The sequence below is a fragment of the Agrilus planipennis genome, unplaced genomic scaffold (assembly GCF_000699045.2).
Source record: "Agrilus planipennis isolate EAB-ADULT unplaced genomic scaffold, Apla_2.0 scaffold38, whole genome shotgun sequence".
In the NCBI taxonomy this organism is placed as follows: Eukaryota; Metazoa; Arthropoda; class Insecta; order Coleoptera; family Buprestidae; genus Agrilus; species Agrilus planipennis.
In genome coordinates, this window is record NW_020438882.1 from 708185 (window position 1) to 720331 (window position 12147).

At 31.0% G+C, this 12147-nt stretch overlaps 3 protein-coding genes across 6 annotated transcripts in view; 1 reads left to right on the top strand and 2 right to left on the bottom strand.

Moving 5' to 3' along the window:
- Positions 1 to 1815, bottom strand: part of LOC108745197 — a 5723-nt gene extending 3908 nt beyond the window's left edge. Inside the window, exons 1-2 of one of the 2 annotated variants that reach the window (XM_025981525.1) lie at positions 1350 to 1815; positions 437 to 574 (exon numbers count right to left, since the gene is read on the bottom strand). In XM_025981525.1, the coding sequence (XP_025837310.1) occupies positions 437 to 559 (123 nt within the window). In that variant the 5' untranslated portion in view covers positions 560 to 574; positions 1350 to 1815. Of the gene's footprint in view, positions 1 to 436; positions 575 to 698; positions 946 to 1349 lie in introns of those variants that run through there. The other variant, XM_025981526.1, reaches the window with a different exon arrangement.
- A 2323-nt stretch (positions 1816 to 4138) lies between these two features.
- On the top strand, positions 4139 to 9316 carry LOC108745272 (ATP-dependent RNA helicase DHX8). Of its 2 annotated transcripts, XM_018481420.1 has the most exons (15): positions 4139 to 4232; positions 4300 to 5021; positions 5154 to 5315; positions 5511 to 5762; positions 5822 to 5994; positions 6060 to 6217; positions 6275 to 6453; positions 6509 to 6756; positions 6861 to 7285; positions 7389 to 7630; positions 7710 to 8003; positions 8090 to 8415; positions 8487 to 8666; positions 8726 to 8950; positions 9092 to 9316. In XM_018481420.1, exons 1-14 carry the CDS (start codon positions 4139 to 4141, stop codon positions 8946 to 8948), a joined length of 3678 nt encoding a protein of 1225 aa, XP_018336922.1. In that variant the 3' UTR covers positions 8949 to 8950; positions 9092 to 9316. The 2 variants fall into 2 exon arrangements, with proteins under 2 accessions (XP_018336922.1, XP_018336923.1); XM_018481421.1 differs by having other exon boundaries at positions 8726 to 9316.
- Positions 9317 to 10260: 944 nt separating this feature from the next.
- On the bottom strand, positions 10261 to 12038 carry LOC108745241 (mitochondrial ribonuclease P protein 1 homolog). 2 transcript variants are annotated; one of them, XM_018481381.1, is made up of 6 exons: positions 11854 to 12038; positions 11733 to 11781; positions 11429 to 11682; positions 11101 to 11377; positions 10812 to 11044; positions 10261 to 10746 (listed from the first exon to the last, which is right to left on the bottom strand). In XM_018481381.1, the coding sequence occupies exons 1-6, from the start codon at positions 11908 to 11910 to the stop codon at positions 10342 to 10344; spliced, it is 1275 nt and encodes a 424-aa protein (XP_018336883.1). In that variant the 5' UTR covers positions 11911 to 12038; the 3' UTR covers positions 10261 to 10341. The 2 variants fall into 2 exon arrangements, with proteins under 2 accessions (XP_018336883.1, XP_018336882.1); XM_018481380.1 differs by having other exon boundaries at positions 11733 to 12038.
- Positions 12039 to 12147: the final 109 nt, after the last annotated feature.

Below are 12147 nucleotides of genomic sequence, written 5' to 3' on the forward strand. Positions count from 1 at the left end.
TAAAAGTATAAATGGTGTTTCTGTTCTTGATTCAAGTTTAATTTTAGTAAAATTGTTTCAGAACATTACTGAACAGTAGTAATTCTATTTCTGTTTTGATTGTTAAGTTATTTTGGATCATAATAAAAACGGGACAGAACACAAGCAATGAAATAATATCTAGTTTTCCTATAAAAACGTTCTATTTTTCAATAAAAAAAATTAAAAGTTACACTTTAAACAGCATTTCAATAATTAATTTTCTAATTATTCAAAAGAATCTTTAATATCCCATTAAATTTTAATCCGTTTTCCAATAATGTAACAATATAAAGTATGATATCCATACAATACGTATTTCTTCTGGTCGTAAGCTACTGTTGGGAGCACGGAGCTAAATTTAAATTTATAATGATTGAAATGTTCCGAAAAGCAAAACAGGCTGTGAAAATCTTACCAATTCGAAAAATTTCAAGATACCAGGCCATGTTTTAAAGTATCCCGTATTAAGGATGACTGCAGATGTTGACGTTGTTGTTGTCCTTGTAACAGTTACTGTGTGGGACATGTTGTACGACATATGTTAGTGAGAAAACTGTAAATATAATAAATTTTTATTTTTATATTTCAAATGGATATCCTACAAAAATTAATTCTAAGCAAGTGTAATTAATGTCAAAAGGATGATTCCATACTGATGTAATGGAAGCTATTTTTACCTATAGATGTTTCTAAATCTGTTTTCATCTTTGAAGCATTAACATTCGTGCAATTTTTAACGAACTCTTCCTTTTTCTCAGGCCCTTCTTTTCCATTGGGCACTCTGGGCAAGTGCCCAGGGCCCCACGATCAACGGAGGCCCCCTATATAGTTCCTGCCAGATCCATCCGCCAACCAAAAGCCGATAATTATTTTAAGACAATTAATCAATAATTGCTGTTAGAATATTTACTTGCATAATCGCTTTTGCATGCTATAAACGCGAGCATACCTAAATGTAGGTGATTCTTCAAACATTTGTATATTTTGAAATTTTATTACTTCGAATCCCTCTCCAAAGAGCAAAATACAGAATCTGACTATAAGGACTTGTCTCAAAGNCACAGTATACACTATTAAGTATACGAAGAATTTTGAAAAACTTTAGCGTCTATAAAAAAAATGTAAAGTAAACAAAATTTCTTCTTTTTATTCCCTCAATTTTTATGTTGTAAATCAGAAACATTCAACAAATTTAAATAAATCTAAAATAGTACCTAACGTATAAACTTCTTATTTTTAGTTACACAAACTACGCAAATATAATATAACGTATATTGTATATAAGTAAAAGCCATAAAAATTGTTTTACTAACTGCATATACGCTTACCTTTGATTAGTAATTTAATTGGGCGTAGTTGCAATCCCTTTTTTGTTGAAAATACACAAGCACCAATTTCAAACTCACTTATGTATCGTATGTCGGTCTTCGTCTTCGTCCTCTTTTCGCCCGAACGACTACTGTGGTGCACCCACAAATCTGGGTTTGGCGCCTTCTCGTCTTATTATTATCGACGTTCCAAGCGATTTTGCGTAAACAGAAAAAATACGAACGAACGCTGATCTAATCAAAAGTTACTTAACGTATTCTATAAAAGTTCTTATATTTTCTTAACGAAATTTAACATTCGATAAATAGCATCTCTGCCTGATAAATGTAAAAATAAACATTTTCGATTTCGTTTATAACCATTTGTTTATTTTGTGTTCTACCTGTGAAATTCATACTAGTCGTGCATGCCCAATGATACACGTTTAAACATTACGATAAAATTAGACGTGACTCATTTCAATATCAGTGACGAATTGAAACGGATTTCTACATTAGCAATTATTTTAACGCTACAGTGCTGTAATAAAAAAATAACTATTAAACTATTGAATAATTCAGCACCTAAAAAGCAATAACTATTATTTGATCTGCTGATACACAAACACATGTCTTCACTTTTAGTTTATGATCCATATCCTACTGTACTGTAACAAGCAATAACTGCATGCTGTTAAGGGTCCTATTAAACAAAATACAATTTTTGGAAAAACTATGCAATTCAAAAAAATGTTATCATACTGTTATCAATACTACATCAAACAAGATGTACCTGAAATATGTAACCCAAAATACTTTTCTATATCCATGTTGCTCGTATCCAAGATCCATCCAAGAAAACTGTTTAACAAATTCTAACTATACCATTAACACAAAATAATAATTGTGCAAACTCCTAGTAATTTCACGAGCGCATTTTACGTCTAAATTATTTTATATATTTTAGGAAAAATAATGTCGGAAAGTATCTATTTAACAATGCACTTGAAAATCATTGACACCATGTGATTCTACGTACTTATTTACTTATATATCACTTATCAGATTTTATAAAAGGCCTTACATCTCCTAATAATTTCACGAGCGGTTTTCCATGTTCAAATTGTTTTATATATCTTAGTAAATAATGCCGAAAAGTACCAAATTGACACCGTACTCGAAAACTATTGGCACAATGAGATTCTACGTATATTTTTACATAATTATCATTTTTCAAAGCCTAGTACATGCATCCCATCTTTCAGTTATTTTACGAGCGCTTTTTCATGTTTAATGCATATTATATATTTTAAGCAAAATTAATACCGGAAAGCACCAGTTTGACACCGCATTCGAAAACCATTGCCATCATGAAATTCTACGTACTTTTTTACGTATTTATCACTTGTCAAATTTTATTAAAGATCTTGCATANTACTTAAACTGAAATAATATCATAAATGTTTTTAATACACGGACTATCAGCGAAAATAATACCATAGGGGTATTTATTTGACATCGTACATAAAAACAGTTAGCACCACGAGACCCTAAGTACTTTTATACATAACTATCACTTCTCAAAGCTTAGTAAATACATTTCATCTCTTAATAATTTCACGAGCGCTTTTTTATGTTCAAATTATTTTATATATCTTAGTAAACAATGCCGGAAACCACCGAATTAACACCGCACTCGAAAACTATTGGCACAATGAGATTCCACGTATATTTTTAAATAGTTATCATTTTTCAAAGCCTAGTACATTAATCTCTTCTTCGTGTTATTTTACGAGCGCTTTTTCATGTATAATGCATTTTATATATTTTAGGAAAAATTAAAACCGGAAAGCACCAGTTTCACACCGCACTCGAAAGCCATTACCACCATGAGATTCTACATACTTTTTTACGTATTTATCACTTGGCAAATTTTATAAAAGCACATGCATCTCCTAATAATTTCACGAGCGGTTTTTTGTGTTCAAATCTTATATATCATAGTAAACAATGCTGGAAAGTACCGAATTGACACCGCACTCGAAAACCATTGCCAGAATAAGATTCTTTGTATTTTTTTACATTTTTATCACTTGTCAAATTTTGTAAAAGGGCTTCCATCTCCTAATAATTTCACGAGCGCTTTTTTGTGTTCAAATTTTATATGCCATAACAAACAATGCTGGAAAGTACCGAATTGACACAGCACTCGAAAACTGTTGGCATAGTGTGATTCTACGCATATTTTTATATAATTATCACTTCTCGAAGCTTACCAAATACGTTCTTTGTGATAATAATTTCATGAGCACTATTATATGTTCATTGAATGTAGGTATGGCATAAATATGTTCTGTAAAAAACGCTATTTTTGTTAGCTAATTATTCTTTTAAAACGCTTTTTATATTATACTGTATGTTACCCCAGGGTTGTAATCTCTTTCTTTAAATCCAAGATACACTTTAATGGACGAAAATGTATTAAGTAAAAAATGCATGCTATCTGCTTTTTGATACATGAGAGTTATAATTAAGTTATCTTGCAATTGATCTGAGTATTATTTGAATTTCAACTTCAGTTATTTATATTATATTAGTTATATTAATAACTTCATTCTGTTAATATTTTTGTTTAAGTACTGTACATTTCTCTTGAAATTTTACATTGGCTATATACACATCAGTTGAAAGGCCGTCGTATTTGACAATTTATTCAATAACATAACCTATGAACATAACCAAACAGAATCGTCGAAAGAAATATTTATTGATTCCAGTTTATATCGTATTTGATTAAAATTTTAAATAATATGAACGAAGTTGAGAAATTAGAACATCTTTCCCTTGTTAGTAAAGTATGTACAGAACTCGAAAATCATTTGGGGATGAATGATAAGGACTTGGGTAAATTTGCATATTTTTTTATTTTATAAATAATTGTAAAACATTTGTACTATTTGTATATTTTCAGCGGAATTCTTAATTCATTTATCAGAAAAACACAATACTCTGGAGAGTTTTAAGAAAGTTCTGAAGGAAAATGGAGCTGAATTTTCTGATTCATTCACTGAGAATTTGTTACGAATTATTCAACACATGCGACCTAAGAAAAATTCAGTTGAATTTGAAGCAAACATCTCTAAAACAAAAGCAGATGATTTGGCTGCCAAGTTTCCTGCTCTTGCTATGGCAAATAAATCACAAAAGGCACTATTAGATGAGAATGCTTTTGATGAAAATGAAAAGATTGACACAAAAAAAGTGGCAAAAGAAGACGACGATATAATTGGTGATATGATGGCTCAATTGGAGGCTGATGCACCATCAAATATTGTTAAAGAAGAGACACATAAAACTAAAAGCCGTAGTCGCAGTAAGTCTAGAGAAAGAAAAAGAAAAAGTAAATCTAGATCAAGGTCTAGGCATAGAGATAGAAAATACAGGGATAGATCAAGAGAAAAAGAAAGAGGCAGGGACAGAAGAAGGTACCGGAGTAGATCAAAAGAAAGGAGAGACAGGAGTAGGTCTAGAGATTACAAAGATAGAAGAAGGGATAAAGATAGGGATAGAGATCATAGACGGAGAAGAAGCAGATCAAGAGAAAGAAATAGAGATAGAATACGACAAAAAAGTGTTGAAAGAATGCAAAAAAGGGAAAGCCCAGAACTTGAAGAGGAACCAATTCCTGGAAAGGTACATTTATTATATTTAATTTTCATATATATTGGTTGAAAAAGTTTTATTTCAATTAAAAAAATAATAATAAAAGATACAAATATATACATTGTGCAATGAAGATGCTCACAAACTATATTTACCATCTAGATCTACAATGGTAAAGTTGCAAATATTGTTCCATTCGGATGTTTTGTCCAATTGGAAGGATTAAAGCGCAGATGGGAAGGTCTAGTCCATATATCCCAATTAAGAGCTGAAGGAAGGGTTACAAATGTTTCTGAAGTTGTTTCTAGAGGAAGTAAAGTGAAGGTAATAATTTCATATTAGTTATGTATATTGTATATTCATATCAAATGGGCTTAAAACCCATGATGTACAACAGAAATTATATAATAATAATTGAGAGTAACCAAAATTGCAGACTAGCTTATGGATATAGTATATACATAAGAACATAAAATAAGTACTTTCCTTGAATAAAAAATACTTAACAATTCCTTCTAGGTAAAAGTATTATCAGTAACTGGACAAAAAGTTTCATTATCAATGAAAGAAGTTTGCCAAATGACTGGTAGGGATTTGAATCCATCTTCTCATGCTCCTGCAGAAAGAGAAGATAAAGATAGAAATCCAGACAGACCAATGTACAACTCAACATCAGTATTGAGACTTCCTGTTGGCATTGAAGAAGATGACGAAACTTCAAGGAAGAGAGTCACTAGAATATCAAGTCCTGAAAGATGGGAAATTAAACAGGTAATACAATCCTTAAAATTGGTAGTACTTTTCCAAAAGATCTTTTTTAATATTTTTAGATGATTTCTTCTGGTTGCATTGACAAGAGTGAACTTCCAGAGTTTGATGAAGAAACAGGTTTACTTCCAAAAGATGAGGATGGTGAGGCAGACATTGAAATTGAATTAGTAGAAGAAGAGCCACCTTTCCTTCATGGCCATGGGCGTGCCCTACACGATCTCAGTCCTGTTAGGTACAAAACAAAAATAAAATAAATTGTTTTAAATTATTAATCTACAACAATTTTTAATGTGTTAGGATCGTAAAAAATCCTGATGGTTCCCTAGCTCAAGCTGCAATGATGCAATCTGCCTTAGCAAAAGAAAGAAGAGAGCAAAAAATGTTACAAAGAGAACAAGAAATGGATTCATTACCATCTGGACTAAATAAAAATTGGATTGATCCTTTACCAGAAGGTATTTATGTTATACAGTATATTCAATGCATTTATAAATCCTTTTGTTTTATTTTAGCCGATAGAACACTTATGGGAAGTATGAGAGGAATAGGGTTGCAATCTCAAGATTTACCTGAATGGAAGAAACACGTTATTGGTGGTAAAAAGTCCTCTTTTGGAAAAAAAACAAATCTTACTATAATCGAGCAAAGGCAGTCATTACCTATTTATAAATTAAGAGATGAACTCATAAAGGTACATCTGTATTTTTTTTTTCAAAATTGATTGTGATTATCAATATTTTATTTAGGCTGTAATGGATAACCAAATTCTCATAGTTATTGGAGAAACTGGAAGTGGTAAGACGACTCAAATAACGCAATATTTAGCCGAGACTGGATTTACATCAAGAGGAAAGATTGGATGTACCCAGCCTCGACGTGTGGCCGCAATGTCTGTTGCTAAAAGAGTAGCTGAAGAGTTTGGATGTCGATTGGGTCAAGAAGTCGGTTATACAATTCGTTTTGAAGATTGTACTAGTCCTGAAACTGTGATAAAGTAATTTTTTTAAATGATATGGATTCATTGCTTGTTAATTATATTTTTTTTGCCGTACAAGTATTTTATAAACATGAAGTAATGTTTTTTATTGTTTGTTCCAGATACATGACGGATGGTATGTTACTTCGAGAATGTTTAATGGATCTTGATCTCAAGAGTTATTCTGTCATAATGTTGGATGAGGCCCACGAACGAACCATACACACTGACGTACTTTTTGGGCTTCTTAAACAAGCAGTAACTAAACGTCCTGAGCTTAAATTAATTGTTACTTCTGCTACTTTGGATGCTGTGAAATTTTCACAATATTTCTTTGAAGCCCCGATCTTTACAATACCTGGTCGCACATTTCCTGTTGAAGTGTTATATACAAAAGAACCAGAAACAGACTACTTGGATGCCAGTTTAATAACCGTCATGCAGATTCACTTAAGGGAACCACCAGGTGATATTTTACTATTTCTAACTGGTCAAGAAGAAATTGACACTGCTTGTGAAATTCTATATGAACGTATGAAATCACTTGGTAAGTTTTTACAATTATATAATAAAATTTTTTTGAGAAAAGAATTAATGAAATATATTGTAAGATTTTAATTTTAATTTAATGAATTATCTATCCTTTTAAGGGCCGGATGTTCCTGAATTGATTATTCTTCCTGTTTATTCGGCTCTTCCTTCTGAGATGCAAACCAGGATTTTTGAACCAGCTCCACCAGGCAGTAGAAAGGTCGTTATTGCTACAAATATTGCAGAGACTTCGCTTACTATTGACGGAATATTCTACGTTGTCGATCCTGGATTTGTAAAGCAAAAAGTTTATAATTCAAAAACTGGAATGGATTCTCTGGTTGTAACTCCAATTTCGCAGGTACATATTAACTTGGTTTGTTAATTAATTACACATCGTAATTTTTATTAGAAATTATTGAATAAATGTTTACTTATAGGCTCAAGCAAAGCAAAGAGCCGGTAGAGCCGGTAGAACAGGACCTGGAAAGTGTTACAGACTTTATACTGAAAGGGCTTACAGAGATGAGATGCTACCCACCCCTGTTCCGGAAATACAGAGAACTAATTTAGCCACTACTGTACTGCAACTTAAAACTATGGGTATCAATGATCTTCTTCATTTTGATTTCATGGACGCTCCTCCAGTTGAATCACTCATTATGGCTTTAGAACAACTTCATTCCTTGTCTGCTTTAGACGACGAAGGCTTGTTAACTAGATTGGGTAGAAGGGTAATTAGAATTAATTTATATTATTATTTTTATCTGTTTATGGTTACTTGATGATTCTTAATTATGTATTATTAATTTATTTCTAGATGGCTGAATTTCCATTGGAACCAAACCTTTCGAAAATGCTTATCATGTCAGTGGCCCTTCAATGTTCTGATGAAATTCTGACTGTAGTCAGCATGCTGTCTGTCCAAAATGTGTTTTATCGACCTAAGGATAAACAGGCGTTGGCTGATCAGAAAAAAGCCAAATTTAATCAACCTGAAGGCGATCATCTTACCCTCTTAGCTGTTTATAATAGTTGGAAAAATAATAAATTTTCTAACGCTTGGTGTTATGAAAATTTCGTACAGATAAGGACTTTAAAAAGGGCACAGGATGTTCGGAAACAATTATTAGGAATTATGGACAGGTATAAAATATTTAAAAGTTTAATATTTAAAAATAATGTTTTTTAAATACATTTTATTTTTGCCTTTTCAGACATAAACTTGATGTGGTTTCCTGTGAAAAAAACACTGTAAGAGTTCAGAAAGCAGTTTGTTCTGGTTTCTTTAGAAACGCAGCAAAGAAAGATCCTCAGGAAGGATACAGGACCCTTGTTGACAGTCAAGTGGTATACATTCATCCATCGAGTGCTTTGTTTAACAGACAACCTGAATGGTACGTTAATTATAGTATTTCCTTTTAAAAATCAAACATTTTTCTTCTTTTAATTTTAGGGTTATTTATCATGAACTTGTACAAACCACGAAAGAATATATGAGGGAAGTGACGGCAATAGATCCAAAATGGCTTGTAGAGTTTGCTCCTGCCTTCTTTAAGTTCTCTGACCCAACAAAATTGAGTAAATTCAAAAAGAACCAGCGATTGGAGCCTTTGTACAATAAATATGAAGAACCCAATGCTTGGAGGATATCACGAGTTAGACGACGTCGCAACTAAAGGTATTTATTGCATGTCTTTTGTATTATTACAGTTGTTAAATTCGTTATAGAATTTAAAAACGGTAATATATTTTTGTAAATAATATTGTAACATATGACGGACGTGAATAATAAGTAGTTTTTCTTTTTTTACGAACTCAGTTTAAATCTGCGCCCACCTTCCCAAAAATTATCTGTTATCTGTTTCTCCAGTTATTATCATGTTTGCAAGTTACTGCTACTGGCTTTTTCACAGATAGAAGGAAAGTACTGTAAATGTATAATTAATTTTTTATTCCTAATTGATTGAATTGTAGTAAAACTGTATACTAATTGAAGATATAATTAAGGCATTTAAAACAATAAAACAGTCAAATTGGACTACAACTTGAATTTTTGTTAAGTAAACCTTCTGTAGCACTACTACATCAAACAGAAATATGCTTTTTCCAAATCGATCAATTATATAGTTATTGAAAAGAGTAATGGACTTTTAAAATATTTTTTCTCATAAATAACGTTGCAAATTATCTCAGTATTGCTCTATTTTATGTCATTTTGGCAACAGCGTCGTAACTTATTCCTACATTTCTTTTTCATTCATAATATGTGACGACATTCATAAATTATATTGGTAATGTAGGTCAGGGTAAGTCAAGGACATTTATCTCGCGTCAGTGTAATAGGTGTGTTGCGGGTAACAGGTTATTTGAAAAACGCCGTAATAATTTAATAAAATAAGGTTTTATTTCACATCAGTCAAATTAACCGATTTATTAAATTTGTAAAAGGATTTAAATTTTATCATAATTTTTCATTAAAAACATTTAACTGGTAAATAACTGTCTCATATCAATATTGTGTGGATGTTTCTCAAAATGAGTAAAAACCACTTAAATCTTTCCTTAATTAATTCAATGAATCTTTGTTTTATGTCTAAATATTTCTTGCTTTGATTTTGTGCAATTTTCACTATTAAATAATTAATATTATTTGTTTTACTTTTGTCAAAAACTTTCAAATATCTAATTTCAATTAAATGATAATCGTTGTATTAATTTGATCCTTAATTTATTAAAAGTGATGTTTAAATACGTGAAACAGTGTCCACTGTAAAACACAGACTGCAAAGCTGTGGTAAGTTTAATTAAAATTGATTCGTTTTTATTTTAAATTACCATGTAAGATAACAAATTTAGAAAATTGATTTTTGTGTTATAGATTATTCTTATTGAAATAATATAAGAACTTGTTCTTCTTATTTCATTGCCAGTGTAATATAAAGAAAGTATAGACAATTTTTAATATACAAATTACATAGGAACACAATATATAACAAAAATCATATATTTAATAAAAATTATGATACATATTATCTTAAATGTACAGAGACGATTTAGCGTTAAATACTATTAATCATTTAATATCTTCTTAATATTAATTTGTCTTCCTACATCTGTATTATTTTCTTCACTCTTCATTCTGCTGTCTTTACTTTTATTTAACCACTTTGGCTTCCAAAAGGCCTCTTTTTTTTCCTCAAATAAGCCAGAATCCTTATCAAAGCTAAGTCTGCCACCAAATCTTTTCGTTGATGATTTAGTAATAACTTTTTCTACTTTTCTGGTTGGAACATGTTGTAAGGCATAATGCCAATCGCCTGTTGTTTTGATATCTAGTAGAATGTTGATAACATGGTTGATGGCCAAGCTTTTTCCTGAACCTGAGCTCCACTGAAGGTAACGATCGAGAGGTAATTTTGCCATTTTAAGACCTTCCTTTTTGGCCTTCGCAAGGGAAAGCGGCTCTGGGTTAGTCTAAAATCAAACAAGATGGTTATTATTTTCGTTTTTTTATTATCGATAAGTCTTTATAAGCTCACCTTATCAACTATAGCTCCGATAATATATATGGCATCATGATCATACTCATATAAAACTTCCCTACAGTGAGGTGTTAGGTAAACTAATTTGTCTTTTGGAAACAAGTCCAAATAACTGCATTCATAAACATTCATTGGAAACCATGGTTCATCCATTGTCGGAATAGACTTTTTAAGAGTATCAAATAAAATTGTATCTCTTTTCATATTGCAAAAATAAACATCAAAAGGATCTATAAATATAATGTTCAGTTATAACTCACATTTATTAAAAAGAAGCCATCTTTACCATCATGTTTCCTATTTTCTGAGAAAACATACATAAGTTGCTTAGCACAATTACTGTTTTCTCTAACAGTCATTTCAGTATCGTAACCACAGTCTATAACTATTTTTTGCCCGAACATGCTTGCTTGTAATGCTCTCCAATTATGAAAATTATCAATCGTACTGTCATATACTCTTAAAAGCATACTATTATGGCTAAGATCATAAATGAGTGCTCCCTGTGATTCTGGTACAAGTGGTTTTTCTCCCCTCTCTTTTCTTTTCAATTCCTTTTTTAACTGTAAATGCATGAAAACATTAATTGATTAAATCTGTTGTAATAAATTAACCTGTTGTGATTCTCTTTTCTTTTGCACTCTGAATGTAAATTCTAATAATTTTCTTCTTGCACTTTTTGAGTCTAACTGCAGTAATTGCTTCCAATGATGCTCTTTCAAAAAGTCATTTGACGGAATTCTACATCCTTCTTGTCTTAAAACTTCTGTTTCTAATAATAAAACTTTAAATTTGTGTTCTAATTGAGGATCACCGTTCGTTATGGACTTAATGTCCAATGTTTTATTTGAAGGTACAGTTGTTTCATCTAAAATAGTGTGTTTATTATCAAGTTTTTACTTTGAAACGAAAATTTACCTTCTGAATGACATTCATCGGAGGAAAAACTTCTTTGAAATATTTTAGGCTTGAAACAATCAAAGGATAATTTGTTGGGACAATTTTTTGAATGAACATTTAATTTATTTGTACAAAATACCTGTCTCGATGCACCTAACCTTAAAACACTTATTGGATATGGTAAATATTTTAACATGGCAAAGTACTATATTAATACTGTTACAGTAATGTTTCTGAACAGTACACTTTTTGTATGTGTAAACGGTCTTATTTATTTATTTATTAAAAAGTTTCATTACTAACGGGTTAAAGGTTATGTTAGCTTTAATAATTTATATTTTCTCTTCTTCTTCCTTCTTGTTGTTTGTACAATCATAGATGAAGAATAAAAGACTAGGTTCCATAGATAATTTGTATACAACTGTCGTGTGGC

Coding starts and splice junctions, on each gene's coding strand:
- LOC108745272 (XM_018481421.1), top strand. CDS start 4,139: ATGAACGAAGTTGAGAAATTAGAACATCTTTCCCTTGTTAGTAAAGTA. Junction 5,022..5,153: donor AGGAACCAATTCCTGGAAAG/GTACATTTATTA, acceptor TTTACCATCTAG/ATCTACAATGGTAAAGTTGC. Junction 6,218..6,274: donor GATTGATCCTTTACCAGAAG/GTATTTATGTTA, acceptor GTTTTATTTTAG/CCGATAGAACACTTATGGGA.
- LOC108745241 (XM_018481380.1), bottom strand. CDS start 11,910: ATGTTAAAATATTTACCATATCCAATAAGTGTTTTAAGGTTAGGTGCA. Junction 11,378..11,428: donor AGAAAAGAGAATCACAACAG/GTTAATTTATTA, acceptor ATGCATTTACAG/TTAAAAAAGGAATTGAAAAG. Junction 11,045..11,100: donor AGAAAATAGGAAACATGATG/GTAAAGATGGCT, acceptor TTATATTTATAG/ATCCTTTTGATGTTTATTTT.